The following is an 18436-nucleotide window of genomic DNA, read 5'->3' as shown; positions in this document are numbered from 1 at the left end:
AAAACGGGCCAAACATTGTGTAACACAATGTATCACAACATTTTATGATGACATTTATTTGGATTTGCACATTTGCAGACACTTATTTGCTCTTTTATTGGCTTTTATTTGGTCATGCTAACTGTAATCATCCTTACAATTAATATTATACGTCTATTTAAAGCAGTTTCATCTCAAGATGCGACCAAATGTGCCTGTACTGATACACGGTCTTAAAAACTGATTTAAAAGTATCTTCATTTGTTGTTGATCTGCATCTTTTATAGTTTTGTTAAGCAGGAAATATTTTGCACTTGATCTGATTTTACTGCAGCTTATTTTTCTATGTGTACTGAATAATTATGTTTCACTGCACACAAGGAAAACAGAAGCACAAAGAAGTGCTCCTGACAGCTTTTTTCCCGTTGTGATTAACAACAGGGCTCTCACGCGCAATTCAACAAGTTCTCACGCTCACACGCCACACATGGTATTTCTCACGCTGAAAAAAAAGTATCATATAAATGTCTCTGGCGCGCCACTATCGCTATGGAAACGGTGGGAAACACGCACGTCTCCCATGAGTCTGAGCAGAGCAACACTGACAACAACACCAATTATAATATGAGTAATGAAAGACCTGTTCATTGGACTCCAGCGTTAACGGTCTGCGACCCTGAAGTGACCCGCATGCGCAGAAGAAGACGTGACGTCAGACACAACACGCTGCGTTTACGAAGTAAATATGAATGCTACACGTGTTAACCTGTGTGTATCAGTTCTGAAGTTGTTGTGCAACTAACGAAGGACTTTAATTAAGTCCAAAACCTGACTTTCTTTCCGCTAATTAGCGCCATCAACAGTGTCGGCCATGCTTGTTTGTTTTACCTTGTTTACATTTAATCTCACCACGTCCCGCCGCCGCTGGCGCACAATTGTGACGTCTATCTGACGTCAGTGATGTAAAAGTCGGATAAAGTGCGGCATGAGGTTCAGACTGAGCCTGATTTAGGACCACACATGAAAGTGGGTCAGACTGTCCTAAAAAAAATCTGATATGAATCACAAATGGGCAAAAAGTCGGATTTGGGCCATTTTTTGGGCGTTTCGCCTGTAGTGTGAACATAATCTCAGTTTCGATTATTATACTAAAACTCCTGTGGGAATCTGCATTTTTCTTTTAAGAAATATTTCCTGCCTCAGTCGAATGGTTATCAAATCAGAATTAGAAATGTTGGCAATGACTGGACAACTGTAATTTACTGTACAAAGTGCGGCTACTTACAAGGTCACAGGTGGTCTCAGGTTACACCTGTTTTGTCGTCTTTGCACTGGTTCCCCACAAAGCTTTTGGGTTTAAGATCTTGGTGATCACTGTCAGAGCTCTGCATGCTCAAATGCCGTATGCAGCATATATAGATAGATTTATAGCATATATAGACAAATTGTACTTACTTACTTACCCACTATGTTCAAGTCAGTATGTGGAGAACATTCTGCCCCACGAGCAGAGATTTTAAATGGTGGCAGAGAACCACATGTACCAGAATGAGAATAAATGGGGTCACTGGTTCAGCGGCCAGCAGATGATATATTATAGCGGTTGTCCTGCGGGTGTTTCCCTGGAGACAAATTCATAAAATCAAAAGATGTGGAAGATGTAGTATGCTGGAGCAGGGAGTAAAGATCTGCACAAATACACAATCAGATTCCTACATTAGTTTGTTCTTTAACTCATTGTGACCAAGATCAGGTTTTCTATAAAAACTGTCAAATACTTGAGAGAGCCACAGAAATAATTACTATAAACTTATTTAATTTAGACCATAAACTAATCCATCCTCTTGTTTCTGGTTATTTTTATTCACTTAAAATGCTCCAAACAGCAGGCAATGTGACTGGATAATCCTAACAGGAACTGAATAAAAGATATGGTATCTGGTGTGAATACCAAACAGTGTCTCAAGGCAAAACCTGGAATAGTTTCTTGCTACTGAGCAGAACAATAACTCCAACGGTGCTCCAGCATTTTCATTAACTGTCACCTACACCACATAGCCCACATTTGGAGGTTGGAGGGGAAGGAGTATGATGCTACATGATGCTACATGAGGCTACATGATGCTACATGATTATACATGATGCTACATGATGCTACATGATGCTACATGAGGCTACATGATGCTACATGATGCTACATGATGCTACATGATTATACACGATGCTACATGATGCTACATGAGGCTACATGATGCTACATGATTATACATGATGCTACATGAGGCTACATGCTGCTACATGAGGCTACATGCTGCTACATGATTATACATAACAGAGACAGTAGATCACATCGTGACCACCAGCTTCTTACTGTTAAATGTTGTTTTTTTGCATAAAGTTTTGTTGCCGTTTTACTTGGTGAACGTTAAGTATTAAAAACATGGTTAAAGTTAGGAAAGCATCATGGTTTTATTTCTATATCATAGTGATTATTGAAAATAAGATTTTTTATAATGATTTATTATTCTAAACATCCTAATAGTTACTATCTTTGATTTGAGTTAGTTTTACAAACTTATTGACAAAAACAAGTTAAAACCCTGAAAACTTCAAGCTGAAAGCGTCCTCAGATTCAATGATGCCTTTGTTAAGAGAAATGAAACCACTGGTGCTCAGCAGGCCTTTGAACTCATCATATCTTCTGAAATCTAACGATGAACAGTTCTGCTAAAGAACTGTGAGACTGGGTTAATAAGACAAATCTCCTGCTCTGAAGCATCATCCCTTACCATCAGCAGCTTTCTATTACCCCAGCAGGCCCTAAGCGGCCCCTCTGTTTGTTTTCAATCTGTTCATTTGGTGGGAACTCTAATGGTCTTCCTGGCCTCCTGCATTAGGTTTGCCATAAGTCTGTTTACCTCACTCCATTTAATTATTTCTGTTTGGGTTAATTTCACAAACAAAAAGCTGTTGTGATGAATATGATGCTGTGATGGAAACAGTGATTGCATACGTTTCTGATCTTGTTTCTCAGGATGGAGCAGCTCAGTATCGACCTTCATCAGACCCATAAATCACTGGGATTCTGCAGCCTCATCAGCTGAGGATGCAGACAATTCAAGTAAATATGTTCCCATATATTTCTGCACATACAATGCATTACAACCATCTTTTTGGTGCAGTACATTCACCGTATTTGAGATGCAAGCACATTACTTGGCCCCTTCATTAAACATTCATAATGCAGGCACTTAGATGCATTTTTAAGTGCAGTCTGTGTCTTTTTGGACTGCAGAGTTGGCCTGTTAATTTGCAGATCTCATCAACTACTATTGTAAGTCCAACAGAGCATAGAAAACATATTTGAAATGCTGAAAATGAGACATTTTGTTATTTCATGAAAAATATGAGCTCATCTTGAATCTGATGGCAGCAACACATGTAAAAAAAAGTTGGAACAGGGGCAACAAAAGGCTGGAAAAGTAAGTGGTGCTAAAAAGAAAAAGCTGGAGGAACATGCTGCAGCTAATTAGGTTGCTTGGCAACAGGTCAGTGACATGATTGGGCATAAAAAGGGAACCTTAGGGAGGCAGAGTCTCTCAGAGTAAAATACACAGAGGTTTAAGAATCTGCAAAACTGGACTATTTCAGAATAATGTCCCTGACCGTAAAATTGTGAAAACTTTGAATATTCTATCATTTTGTGCAAAGACAAGGAAGAATGAAGGATTGTGGGTGAAAATCTCAGATCATCAGATACTATACTGAACAATCTAAATGATTTTGAGCCATTTAATTTCCCTCAGCACTTAAAGGACCATAAAGGACCAACAACAGCACCAAAAGAAGCAAGTGCAGCTTTCAGATTGCTGCACAAAGCTTTTAAAATTACTGCAAAGTGGCAGCAAAATGCCCCAAAGGGCAGATTATTGAGTGGAGCTGTGTAAAGCAGCGACTCAGAATAGAGATGATTGCCACAGTACCATGTTTTTGTGCTGTGGACCAACATATCTATTACATGTTCTGAAGTGATATTGGATTTGAATATATGTAGATTAGCATCACAGTGCATTTAGTGTATCCACATTATAAGCTTCCTAAACGTTGAGGCTCTCATCTAGGATTGGGTTTACACTTCATGCTAACAAGCTAAGCTAACACAATGGGCAACATAACTCTAATTCAAACTCCCTGCAAATAACTCCTTAAAACCACCCAGTGTGTTGCAAGTCATTTACAGCAAGCATGATGATTAGAACTGGTGCCTCATAGTCTTTTTTCCTCTGACCTGTGAGATGTTTTCCAGTTGCTTGCCAGTAGTGCTAATAGATAAAGTATTGATATCAGTTATCATTACAGACCGGTGCGGAGCCTCATCCTCAGTTCTCAACGTGCCATGAATAAAACACTGTAATCTCTGCAGGGTACTTTTTGCATCATGTCCTGACTCTGTTCTCAAGGCAGATGTCCCTCCGCAGTATTTCTTGTAGTGAAAACACGTCTCAAATGACTCAATGTCTCCAGTATCATCTGTGAGGTGCGTGACTCAATAGCAAGACGAGAGAAAATACAGATCTAATATCCAGTATGTTCTCTGGCTGGTTTATCTGATGTAGGCAAACTGCAGCATAAACACGCTTTTTCTGGATTTTCATCTAACTTGAAGACATTTTTCAGCCCAAGGATCCTCATAACTTTGAAAAATGGTGATAAACCAACAAGTCAAACCCTTAAAATGCAGTCTGATTCTACCTTTGCTAAGATGCTCACTTTTCTTTTTATGATTTTGGTCTCCCAACAGGTACCAGTAGTTTGGAGGTGAAAGAGAATCAGGAAGAGAAAAATCAATTGGAGCATGACCTGTTACAAAAGTACCATCCATCATTTTTTTGTACAACTTTACCCAGGGACAGACCCAGAGCACTGAAGAGGAAACGGCCACTAGTGGACGGAAAAGACCGGCTGCTCTGCCAAAGCCATGTGACTTGTAAAAGAGCAGCCTGGGCAGTGACTCAGAAGAATGCTCTGGTGCAGCTGAACGAGCTACGACCGGGTCTGAGGTATGAGCTTGTGTCAAAAACGGGTCCACTGCATGCCCCAATGTTTTCTGTAGGTGTGGAGGTTAATGGTTTCCACTTCGAGGGTCAAGGACCTACAAAGAAGAAAGCCAAGATGAGAGCTGCAGAGCTGGCTCTCCAGTCGTTCATCCAGTTTCCAAATGCCTCCCAGGTTCACGCCACCATGGGGAACCTCACCAGCGCACCTAGGGATTTTACAGCGGACAAACTGGACTCCCCCGACAGATTTCTCAAAGAGTTTGAACCATCGCTGCTGGAAAACTGTGATCTCCTGCACAGCAGCACAGCAAAGAAGGGGGTTTTCTCCAGCATCTACAACCACAGATGGTTTCTTCAGCTCACTCTGGACTTGGTTTCCTCAACAAATCCAAAGAGAAAAGCCCTCAGCGCCTCGCTTTTAGAGCACATCAGTCCAGTGGCACTGCTCAGTGAGCTGCAGCCAGGACTCAGATACATGTGTCTGACAGAAAGAGTTCATGGGAGGCCGATGAGGAATTTTATCATGGTGGTCAGACTGGAGGGGAGGGTGTTTGAGGGTTGTGGTCACAGTAAAAGACTGGCCAAGGCACAGGCGGCAGCAGCAGCCCTGCAGTCTCTTTACAACATCAGTTTGGGACCAGAGAAGAAGATAATAGGCCTCCAGGGCAGTAAGACCAAAAACCAGCTACCTCAGGTGAGTTCATCTCTCTTACCGCTGATACACCACAATACATTTTTTAATCTGAGAGCAGGATTACACGCTTTCATGCTCAAGTTTTATATCGTTCTTTTTCAAAACTCACATGCCTTGTGTTCAGATCTTTTGGATACATCACTGCACAAGTCCTCTTGCACTCCATGAAACTCTCCCTTTTATACCCGCTACTTCCTCTTTAGGATCAAAGGACACACTGCACACCATGCTAACATATGCTGAGTCTTCAGCTAATAGCTCTTTGGGAATCACTTTGTTGGTGCACAAATGCTATTTCATGCCTGTAAAATTGTGTCAACTTTGGGATTTTTAAAATAAATGCATTAAAAATTGTGTTTTTGCAACAGATTTCCAGATTTTTAGTTTAACAAAGTGCCTAAAGATCCAGTTTAAAATGGCTTCTTTGCTAAGTTGTCTGTTATGTGTCGACACAACACTGGTTCATCCCTTGAGTTAGGAGCCTTTTTTCTGCTATATATAATGTATAATATATATATATATATATATATATTATATATATATATATAAATATATAACCCATATCCATGTATGCTGCAAATATCTAATAAGAAACTGTGGACATGGCACTTGGATTATTCACTAAATACACTGATAGAGCCTTGAAACATGTTGTTTTTTAACTAAACATATAGAAAAATCCCATAAAGTTTAAAGAGGTTAAACTTCAGAGGTACATTTTTTACACATTTACAACGGAACATAATGGAAAGTAACTCCCAAATGTGGAATAAAAGTATATGACATACCCGACGAGGTGTCCTTCATGAATAAAAGACCAATTTCCATCACCTGGAAATACATTACAGCTTCATACCATGACACCGAGCTTGGCCCTCGTCCCTTTAACGGTCACCACTCTTCTGAACAGTCTGGATAAATGGGTCTGAGGTGCACCGTATGCTACCAAATGGAGTGTGCCGCACATCAGTATGGCCGTCATGTCCCGAGGCCTGAGAGCCGGATGGTGTCCTGCATGCTCATCTGCAGCATCTAAACAACTTCATTATGTCTCAGAGCCTGTGAGAATTGTCCTCAGCGTCTTTTGCTGTCTTGCTTTATAAATACAAGCAGATCTGTTTCTCCACATCGACCCCTGGGAACCGACAGGGATGTTGTTCAAATATGCAAAGGATAATAGAGACATGCAGATACTTTATTACACCTGCAGGGGGATTTAATGCCAGAATTCACAGTCAGATGAAGGGATGGAAGTCGGGGTCAGACAAGAAGGGATTCTAATGTTCTTATTTCATACAAAAAGGTGATTTTATGAAGCTTCAGGCTTTTCCACCAAATCGTAATGAGTGAATAATAAGCAGAACCTTCCCTCCTGCTCTCTGTCTGAAGGTTGATCTTTCTGCAGCCACTCCAACTCATCGGTGAGCTGTCTGTCAGGCTGCGTGACGCATTAATGAACATTAATACAGCACATTAGGAATGAAGGAGGAGCGGCGGCGGAGCGCGGAGATGGAGGTGGAGCGGGAAGGCGGTGTGAAGAGCATAATAATCTCACTGATAATTGTTTAACACACTCATTACACATGACCTTGTGCCACCGTCATCCAGAAAGCACCGAGCATTGGAGGATATGTGAGACAGTTATACTGGGTTATAGACTGAGATCACGAGTGATATTTAAAGTTTAAATTCATCATCAGTCTGTCGTGCTGCAGTTTTATGACGTTAATGCACTTAAAATGCAGTCAAACTGAAGGAAGGACCTCTTTCTTTCAGATTTCTGTGCCCTTAAACAACAGGCTTCCTTCTTCCTGCTGCCATCTCCAGTTTGTGGGTCTTTCTAATCATTGAGATCAGATCATTGGTCAATGTTTCTGGGTTCCTTGTAACCCACCTAAGAATCGTCCAACTGCTCTCCTCAATCATCAGTTCTCTCCTGAAGTCTTCTCTTTAGGATTGCCTGGGAAAATTATCTATTTCCTGGAGAGTAATGTTATTCTTTATTTTCTATTTTCTCTGGTGGGGGATCCTCTCACACCAGTGAGTATTTATACCAAACTGGTAATAATACCAATAATATTCTTGCAATCTCTCTGCAGGAGACATTGTTGCAGTCTATGAATGAACGGTTTCACATATGTTCATTTAACTGGCAGCTTCAGAACAAAAATGCAGCTTTTGGAATAAACATCTGGTCAAATAGTCCAAACAGTTACCTTCTATCATCTTTTCTGAGCTCTTAGCCTTGATTTTGATGGAACGTTACCTCCTTCCTCTCATAAAGGATGGGCTAATGTCTCCTATGCCAAAGGAGATGATTAAGGGAGCATTTTCATTTGCATGTAGAACATTCAAACCGCTCTTATCATGGCTGCTGCTCAGATAAAAATACAAAATAAAATAAACCGGACCGTTTGAAAGTGCCCTGAATTTGTCATTTTGTCTTTAAAATTTGTGCCATAACCAAACAAGGATATGCTCCTCGGAATAAATCAAAGTTATCCTTTGTAAAAGGTCCAAGTACATGTGTCACAGTTCACAGTAAAGGGAGGTGTCCCGATCCGTGAAAGCACTGGACTCAGATGCAGGGTAGAATCAATAATCAGACTTTATTTATAATGATAGTCACTTGAAGAGCAAAGTAATAGATTATAAACTCCTAACTCACTCTCCTCGATACCTATGGGGAGGAGAGTGAGGCTATAAAACTAAAGAATCTAAAGAAATCTAAAGAAAGTTCTCTCCAAGCTAGGAGGACAAAACAAAAGTTATATAAATCTTACAAATAAACTTATCTGAACCGTCGGAGGCTCTATAGAAATTTAATAAAATCAATAAACAGAAAGAGGCTCCTTTTAATGGAGCTGATATGAAAGTTATCACTAGAAATCAAAGACACTCCTCTACAGGAGATACTACTGAAAAAGGACAAATGTAAACAACACTTCACTTGAGCTAAATCTACGGCAAAGCTTACAACAAAAAAATCGCTTTCAAGGAGGAAATCATTAAGAGACAAGATCTTTGGTACTTAGGCTTTAGTTACTTTGGAGGCTAGAGGAAGAAAGCTCGAAAGACAAATTCAACACACTGGCAACGAGACGCAGACTAAATACACCTGAAGAACCAAGGGGAACAGGTGGAAACACTTTGAGAATCAGGGAAGACAATGAGACACGGGAAGAAGGGCAAGTTATCTGAAATGAGAGGAGTTGTTCATTTCAAAATAAAACAGGAAGTGACAAGACAAGGTACAAAAACCTAAGAGCTTCTGTGAGACCTGACAGGAGGAGCCAATCACAGCAAAGTAACTCGTCCTGTTCAAGAACACATGGTTCTTACCAGGAGGACCTGGCACAGAACAAAGGACTATACTCACCAGGAGGGGTGATTAGCTGAGAGGATGCAGATGAGTGATGAGAAAACAAGAAGCAAGTGGCAGAACGCTGAGCAAGAGCCACGGTAAAGGTAACCGAGGACATCTGGGGACGATGAAGTGAAGCGAAATAAAAGAAGGACTGAAGCAAACACCGACCTCAGCATAGGGCAGACGTAAAGAAAACACAGGACACTGCATCCTGAGATGCTGAGACAAAGGTTCTGTATGGGTGCTGCTCACATGTATCGTGTTTCTTCTGAATGCATGGGGAAAATAAAGTAGCAGGACAGTCACATATATGTCTGGGAATGATAGCAAACCCACTGGTTCCAACTGCGTCTCACAGTTTTTGGTGACCAGACATCTCCATAAATTCACAAATCTGCTCACAAACCAGAAGAAAAGGATCCTCACAGGCCACAAATCATTGTTAGCATCAGATTAATCCCCTGAAAGCTGTCTGGATTTATAGATACTTTGCCATGATGTGGTTATAACATCCATCCATTTTCTGCTGCTTTTCTCCGGGGGTCGGGGGGGCAGCAGCTTGAGCAGAGAAACCCAGACGTCTCTGTCCCCGGCCACTTCCTACAGCTCTTCCGGGGGGACCCCGAGGCGTTCCCAGGCCAGCCGAGAGACATAGTCTCTCCAACGTGTCCTGGGTCCTCCCTGGGGTCTCCTCCTGTGGTTATAACAGCTAATTAATATTCATTTCTATGGTGTCTGGACAAATTAAGGCTTAAAAATTGAGATTAAGAAGAAGCTAACCAGCTACCCTTATTGCAACATTATAGACAACATAAAGACAACATAATGTAGCATAAAGAATAATAACAAGATTATAAAAGATAGTCCAAATCAAAATAAGTCCTCCAATGCTGTGTCTGTATTTCTTCTTCTGCAGTTCTTCGCAGAATCGATCTACCACTTGGTGAGAGAGAAATACTCCGAGCTGACTGGCAGCTGCTCCTCGCCCTCGCAGGTTCGTCACAAAGTGCTGGCGGGGATCGTAATGACCAGAGGTGAGCTGCAGAAGCACAGCACTCAAACTCAGACATGAGAAGATTAGGTGAGACACAGAAATCTCTACATTCTTCTTCCTTTGTTGTTCCAAAGGAAGAATTTCTTCACAAGATGAAATTTGAACATTAAAAGTGGTATTTTATGCAGTTTTGGGATGGATTGCTTTGTCTTGATGACACGTTCACACCCTTAAATAAGATCCAGTCCAGCAGGAGGAAAAAACGACTCCTATGAGTGCTTCTAAACCAGAGCAGAGCATCTTTAGTGTCACTGCTGGAACTGACCACAAAGTCCTCTGAAAGGAGGAAGGAGGGGGGGATGATGGGGTTAAATGCAGCTCTTTTAACCACATCATTATGAAGCAGCAACACATGCTGTTGAGTTCAAATAAACACCAAATGTTCTAAAATACTGTAAATGCTGTTTTTATTCTTCGATCAGTTAATATATTTGACGTTAAAGATGTTACAGAACATGAAAAATAACGTCACAGTTACTTTGCTGAGTAACTAATTACTCTTACAACAAGGTAACTGAGTAACTAATTACTCTTACAATGAGGTAACTGAGTAACTAATTACACTTATAATGAGGTAACTGAGTAACTAATTACTCTTACAATGGGGTAACTGAGTAACTAATTACACTTATAATGAGGTAACTGAGTAACTAATTACTCTTACAATGAGGTAACTGAGTAACTAATTACTCTTATAATGAGGTAACGGAGTAACTAATTACTCTTACAATGGGGTAACTGAGTAACTAATTACACTTATAATGAGGTAACTGAGTAACTAATTACTCTTACAATGAGGTAACTGAGTAACTAATTACTCTTACAATGAGGTAACTGAGTAACTAACTCAATTACTTTTTGGGAGACGTAATCTGTAACTAACTAATTACTTTTTTAGAGTAAGATGACCGACACTGGTAGAGACCATTTTGCTGGTTGCCTTGGTGACATGTCAACACAACAATCTCTTCTCCTGAGGCGTATCCTCGTCCATTTTCCACCATCCTTCATCTCTCTTTGTTTTTTGCCCCCCAGGATTTGACCTCAGATCAGCCCAGGTCGTGTCTTTGGCCACAGGAACCAAGTGTTTGGACGTGAACGATGACCACGGCTGTTCTCTCAGTGACTGCCACGCTGAAGTCGTTAGCAGAAGGGCGCTGGTTCGATTCCTGTACGCTCAGCTGGAGCTGCTTCTTTGGTACCATCCAAAACATTCTGATTTTGTCACATCTCTGTAAACATCTAATGACTCAAGTGTTTGCAGCCAGCGTTTTGTTAGTGTGACACCTTGAAATGAAAGAGTTTATGTCTCTTTCTTCTCTGAAGTAAGGGAGGAAAACAATCGATCTTCGTACCGAATGCAGGCTGCTGTGGCGGCTTCCGGCTGCAGGACGGCGTTTCCTTCCACATGTATGTCAGTTCGTCGCCGTGTGGAGATGCTCGGCTCAACTGCCCCTACGAGACCACAGCTGCATGTGAGACAAATACATTTAGATGGTCATGATGATGAAGCCATTTTCTGTCAGTGGGCGCAACGTTAGACCAGCTGCTGTAGACATGGCAGCAGTCATATAAATGTTAGCGGGACTTTCAGTTACGACACCTCTGTGAAATGCTTTTCCTCTTCTGTCAGATCCGAGCAGGAGGTTTCGATGTCACCTCCGGGTGAAGGTGAACGGCGGTGAGGGGACGCTGCCCATCATGGCGGGGAGAGCCAATCAGAAATGGGACGATGTGTCCTCGGGTCAACCCATCATCACCATGTCCTGCACAGATAAGATGGCAAAGTAAGTTTTACTGATAAAAACTGCCCTGATTTTAGTTGTGCAACGATAATTCTGTTCGTTTTGTTTATTTTTGTGGCCTTAATCATTAACCGGGGGCTCACACCAAAAGCGTCGTGAGCGGCCAGCTGCCGTTCATTTTCAATGTAAGCTGGCGTCGATGAGCGGCCGGAGTTGTGAGCTTCGTGGGCTTCAAGAGTTGAGAAAGGCTCAACTTTATGCAAATGAGCAGTGACGCTACGCGACGACAGCCAATTAGGGCCGAAGGTGGAAAAAAGGCGAAAAAAAGGTGGAAAAAAGGCGGGGAAAAAAGGTGGAAAAAAGGCGGGAAAAAGGCGGGAAAAAAAGGCGGAAAAAAGGTGGAAAACGGCAGAGCGCAAACACAAAGAAGGCTGCCAAGAGTACAATCCATGGTGAAAGAGGGAACCGATGTATAGATGGATTATTATATATATGCTAGTTGCTATACATATAAGCCCCGCCCCTTTGGCCGCTTCCGGCGGCAGAAGAAGTACAAACGGCGGGTTGTACGACACTTATGGTGTGAGCCCCCGGTAATTTGTTCATTTGAGCCTTAATATAATATGATAAAATTATTTTTAAAAATAGATTTCTCAGTGCAACATTGCAAAGAACTTTGGTCTTTGAACATTTACAGTTAAAAACATTACAAAAGATTCAGGAAATCTCAGTAAATCTCAGTGTTTGATGGACCTTTGGACACCTGGATGTTCACAATGGCTTTTTGGAGCTCCTGTATAATTCGGTTTATGTCTACAACTGAACTGTATAATCGGTGCAATCTGTTGGTTTATGATTACAATGAATTGAATTCCAATTGGCTTGAATTGGACTATATTATTTAAGTGCCTTGAGATGACAATTGTTGTAATCTGGCGCTATATAAATAAAACTGAATTGAATTGAATTGAACTGAGACTTGATGAAGGCAGCCAGCTTTGGTTTTTGGAGATTTTAGAGCATTAATCATATTTCAATAATAACAATCAATAATGACTGTTTTCACTTGACAGGTGGAGCGTCGTGGGCCTCCAGGGGGCCCTCCTGTCTCACCTGGTGGAGCCGATTTACCTGAAAAGCCTCACGGTGGGCACTCTCAGCCACACTGGTCACCTGGGAAGAGCCATGGCACGCCGCCTGGCATCCATCAGGCGCCTGCCGCTCCCTTACCAACGACAGCAGCTGTTGCTCGGCTGTAGGTCCAAAACTAAGCTCTGAAATAATTGTTCTCATCAAAGAACTGTCCAGTTCAACAAAGCTTTGGAATATTAGGTCCACCTGCTTTTTAAAGAACAAAAATGATTGCAAATGGGATTTAAAGAAGTTACTGTATCATGTAAAACACCCGGAGAAGCCAAAGCCTCATTACCATGGCAACAGACTGAAGGCTGTCAAACAAACGCAGACATTAAAGACGACAGCGAGGTCCACACCAAATCTTTCCTCTGCCTTCACACAGGTCTGAGCAGCAGGGGGGTGCGGCCAGCAGGGAAGGCGCCCAACGTTAGCATGAACTGGAGCTGCGGTGACGGCGACCTGGAGGAAGTGAGCACCATCACAGGAAGGAGGAAGGACTCGGGAACACCGTCACGGCTCTGCAGCTGCTCCCTGTTCACACACTGGCTGAGGCTGAGGAGGCAGGTGAGACTTTCAGAGCTGAGAACACAGAAGACTGGACAGCTTTGTGCAGCTTTTCTTGGTCCGGGTTGTAGGGGAAGCAGTTGTTCCCAAGCCAAGAAATAATGATGTATAAAAACAGAGAGAGATACAGGTTGTATCCAAAATCAGTCACTCATTCCCTACTCCCCACATAGGAAAATAAGTGTAGTGGACTCAAAAGCTCAAAAGAAAAATCTTTTGGACATTTTTGGACACTTTCAGACACTCGCGGACATTTTCGGACACTTTGGGCATTTTCAGACACTTTCGGACACTTTCGGACACTTTCGGACACTTTCAGACACTTTCAGACACTCGCGGACATTTTTTGGGCACTTTCAGACACTTTCGGACACTTCCGGACACTTTCAGACACTTTCGGACACTTTCGGACACTTTCGGACACTTTCGGACACTTTCAGACACTTTCGGACACTTTCAGACACTTTCAGACACTTTCGGACACTTTCGGACACTTTCGGACACTTTCGGACACTTTCGGACACTTTCGGACACTCGCGGACATTTTTGGGCACTTTCAGACACTTTCGGACACTTCCGGACACTTTCAGACACTCGCGGACATTTTTGGGCACTTTGGGCACACTTTGGGACATTTTCGGACACTTTCGGACACTTTCAGACACTTTCGGACACTCGCGGACATTTTTGGGCACTTTCAGACACTTTCAGAGACTTTCGGACACTTTCGGACACTTTCAGACACATTCGGACACTTTCGGACACTTTCGGACACTTTCAGACACTTTCAGACACTTTCAGACACTTTCGGACACTTTCGGACACTTTCGAGCACTTTCAGAAACTTTCGGAGACTTTCGGACACTACTCTTGGCGCCGGTAATTACATCATCACTGTCAAAGTCAAATTTATTTGTAGCACATTTCATATACAAAACCATTCAAAGTGCTTTACAAAATAAAAGCATTTCAGCGGGGAGCAGAAAAAGCATCAAAAATACGTAAAACAATATAAATAGAAAGAAAACATTTTTTAAATGAATAAAAACAAGCAACCCTCTAGATAAAAGATATCGTGCAGATTTCATGCACAGACACATGAGAAAATAAATGTTTTTAACCTGGATTTAAAAATGTCTACATTTGGTGACAGTTTAATCTCCTCTGGCAGGTTGTTCCAGTGTCACACAATTAAAACGTACCACGTTAATGTTGTCCCTCACAATACTTTACACAGTAAATTAGAGGCTTTTGATTACAGTCCTGTCATTTTTATTTAGTATTTTGTTTGGGTAGGGGTTAGGGTAGGGGTTAGGGTAAAGTTTAGGGTAGGGGTTAGGGGTTAGGCTAGGTTTGTTGCTTCCTGTGGGTGGTTCACTCAAAAATATCAGGTTCTTTTTAGTATTTATGTTATTAAAGATGACTTATCATAGGATCAGGATGGAAAACTGGAAAATAAATATTTGACCAAGTTTGTTGTTTCCTGACCAGTGTTGGTCATCTTACTTTAACAAAGTAATTAGTTAGTCATCAGTCCGTCAAGCTCCTGAAGACCCGGTGCAGGGAGAACAACCTGGAGCTCAACGCTCTAAAGACAGTGGAGATGGTTGAGGACTTCAGGAAGAACTCAGCCTCAGCTACCCCCATCATCTTTCCGCTTCCTGGGAACCATCATCTCCCAGGACCTAAATCAAGAAAGCCCAGCAGAGGATGCACTTCCTGTGGCAGCTGAAAAAATTCAACCTGCCAAGGACAGTGACGGCGCACTTCTACTCCTTCATCATTGAGTCCATCCTCACCTCTTCCATCACCAGCTGCTGCCGCCAAGGACAAAGACAGACTGCAGCGAGTCATTTGGCCTGCAGAGAAGGTTATTGGCTGCAATCTTCCATCTCTCCAGGACCTGCACACCTCCAGGACTCTGAGGCGTTCAGGGAAGGTTGTGCCTGATCCCTCCAGACCTTGTCTCTATTCTATACATATCCAGATTCTGTATATATATCTATATTGTGGCAATAAACTTGTTTCTGATTCTGGTTTGTTCACTGGAGCTTTAAACTTCTTAACACACAGAAAAAGTCACAGTTGTTTTACTGGACTGCAATTAGCTGCCAAAACTGTCGAGATGACCAAAAAAAACACACCGGTAGGAACTTAAAGGACTAAAGAGGAACTTTTTACCATTTACAGTTCTGACACTAACTGATCACTGTCTAATTTGTGTGATAAACATCATTAATTATCATTTAGAAGCGTCCCTTCCAGGCCCCTGCTGCTCTCTGAAACCTGAATGTACTGAAGTTATTTATGTTTATCCATTAATATCCATTATTCTTTCACATTTAAATCATGCAGCACAAAAGAGAGCATTTTTGTTACTGCTTCATAACAGCAACCCATGCTTCTGCCTTTCTTTCTCAGTTAAATGGACCTGTTCTGGGCACAGAGGCCGCCACAGTGACATATTCTGCTTCCAAGATGGCCGCCGGGTGTTACCAGAGGGCGGTGCAGCAGTTTAGCAGCGCCCTGCAGGACGGAGGTCTGGGACCATGGCTCAGAAAACCTCAGAAGCTCGGTCACTTCAGCGCCAACGAGTGAAGAAGCGAGTGTCAGAGGCTGAATGCAGATGGTCAGAGAATGTGAGGGAATGTCTTAGTTTCACTCATCAGAAATCTGATTGGAGCAAACATGTAAACCTGTCAAAATCAGGCAAAAGCTCCACTTTAACAGCGGCTTTGGTTGCCCCAAAACAGAGTCGCTCCCATGTTCCCCAGCTCCAGGAAGACAGTGGTGCTCATATAGATGCATCCGTTCGATTTAAGATGGACAGCACCTTCAAATAAACTTAGAAATCTAGTTCAAGCGCTAATAATGGGACATTTCTGTGGCTAGTTCCTCACAAACCTGTGCTTTAGAGCCCCGAGCAGAGCTGGCATGAAGCCATCTCAGTGTGTGTCCGCATGTCAGACTGTTGGATCGTAGCACGTTACGTCTCCTTACACCTTAAGGGTTGCTAAATAAAAATGTCCCTTAACTGGTTTGAAGTGGGATTATTCTTTCCTGATATCAAGGATTGGCTTTTTTTTATTCTCTACAAGCAGGAACAGCTGATTGGTCATGTGATCAGAACCTATCCTTCACTTATAAGTTCCCTTTGGCACATTTTCATTTAAAAGGACCCGACACTGGAGCTTTAACCATGAGCTGCTCTGTGTGAACGACATCAGATAATCAAGCCGTGCCCATTAAAGCATTTTATTTCGTGCCCAAACAGGGTTTTTACATTCTCCCGATGACCCATTCAGTCTTTAACCCTGCAGTTCAGCCTGGAAAAAGAAGTCCTCACCGTGAAAAGGTGCCGACCTGAGAGACCCGAGCAGACCGGCTTTGATCATTTAAGCTGATTTGTGTTTCTTCTCCTTGAAAGTTTGTGTTTTTAACGTGATAAAGTCTCACCTGGTTGTTTTTCACCCTCTTCTGAGCAGCGAGAGTACGAGGCTCAGCAGTGTGACGGCACACTGACACCTAGAGGTTTTACTGAGGAAAGATTCCTGTTTAATGCAATAATTCCTCCCTTTATCCCATTCAGATGTACTTTAATCCGTTTAATCAAAAGTATCACAAAGGCTTTTCCCCCCTTGTGTCACTGTGTTTATTTAGGAAAAAGGAGAACTCATCACCGTGGTTGGAGGCTGTAAAATGTTCGTTATTATCGGCACTCTGAAGTGGTCGTGACCCTTTTCTATCTCTGGAAATAAAAGTGTTATTTCTCTGTTTGTGTGTGATGAGTCAAATTCATTTGAAAGCTTTAATCTTGGTGGATGCAGATGTTCTGGACACTTCACATCTGTACATTTTCTATACCTGCTTAATCCAATTTAGGGTCTTCACAGGGCCACATACAGACAAATGACCACATGCTCACCCCAATTAATCTCACATGCATGTTTTTAGATGGTGGGAGGAAGCTGGAATACATGTGGAGAACCTGCAGACTTCACACAGAAAGGCGCCGGCTGGGAATCAAACCTGGAACCCTCTCGCTGTGAGAGGATGCTGTTAACCACCACACCAGCTGCAGCCCACAATACACACATTCAACTCCAAAAACACCACTTAAAGGGGAACTCCGGTATTTTTAAAACTTATTTCTGGCATGAAATACGTTCATCTGCTCACTGAGAACAGTGAAAGTCGGAGTCCTTCTGAAGATATTTAGATAACTGGAGATCCATATAACGGAGTGAACGGGGCTTAGAGGATGCAGCCTCTAAATAAGGCATTATCTGTCTTTATTTCACCAATACTTTAAGAAGAATGAATGAATGAACGTGTGCTATAGCTCTGTTAGCTCATAGCTGCTGTTATGTGGCTACTTGCAGCTATAGGAGAGCTAACGGAGGGATTTCTACACAGGCACTCTACTGGGACCACTTCATCCACACGCCCCCCTGCAGCACAGTTTATTCACTCCGTGCTCTGTGACAGTCGGCTAACTTCACACAGAGTTTGCTGCTGATAGTTTTGTGCAACATGGCAGGATATTTATCAGGTTTTGACAACGTTAACGACGACTTTGAGTAAGATGGACGTTCTTACCGGAGTGAATGAGCTGTGCTGCAGGGGGGCGTGTGGATGAAGTGGTCCCAGTAGAGTGCCTGTGTAGAAATCCCTCCGTTAGCTCTCCTATAGCTGCAAGTAGCCACATAACAGCAGCTATGAGCTAACAGAGCTATAGCACACGTTCATTCATTCATTCTTCTTCTTAAAGTATTGGTGAAATAAAGACAGATAATGCCTTATTTAGAGGCTGCATCGTCTAAGAATAAGGTCCAGGTT

At 42.2% G+C, this 18436-nt stretch overlaps 1 protein-coding gene across 1 annotated transcript; it reads left to right on the top strand.

The window, feature by feature from the left end:
- Positions 1–528: 528 nt before the first annotated feature.
- LOC140269128 (double-stranded RNA-specific editase B2-like) lies at positions 529–13174 on the top strand. Its single transcript, XM_072364150.1, has 8 exons — positions 529–718; positions 3014–3100; positions 4781–5730; positions 10014–10131; positions 11187–11349; positions 11478–11648; positions 11792–11938; positions 12970–13174. Exons 1-8 carry the CDS (start codon positions 529–531, stop codon positions 13172–13174), a joined length of 2031 nt encoding a protein of 676 aa, XP_072220251.1.
- The last annotated feature ends 5262 nt before the right edge of the window (positions 13175–18436 follow it).

This window comes from Leuresthes tenuis, unplaced genomic scaffold (assembly GCF_036924035.1).
Source record: "Leuresthes tenuis unplaced genomic scaffold, fLeuTen1.0.hap1 SCAF_14, whole genome shotgun sequence".
Classification (NCBI taxonomy): domain Eukaryota; kingdom Metazoa; phylum Chordata; class Actinopteri; order Atheriniformes; family Atherinopsidae; genus Leuresthes; species Leuresthes tenuis.
The sequence above is the reverse complement of the archived record's forward strand: the minus strand, read 5'-3'. Positions and strand labels throughout refer to the sequence as shown.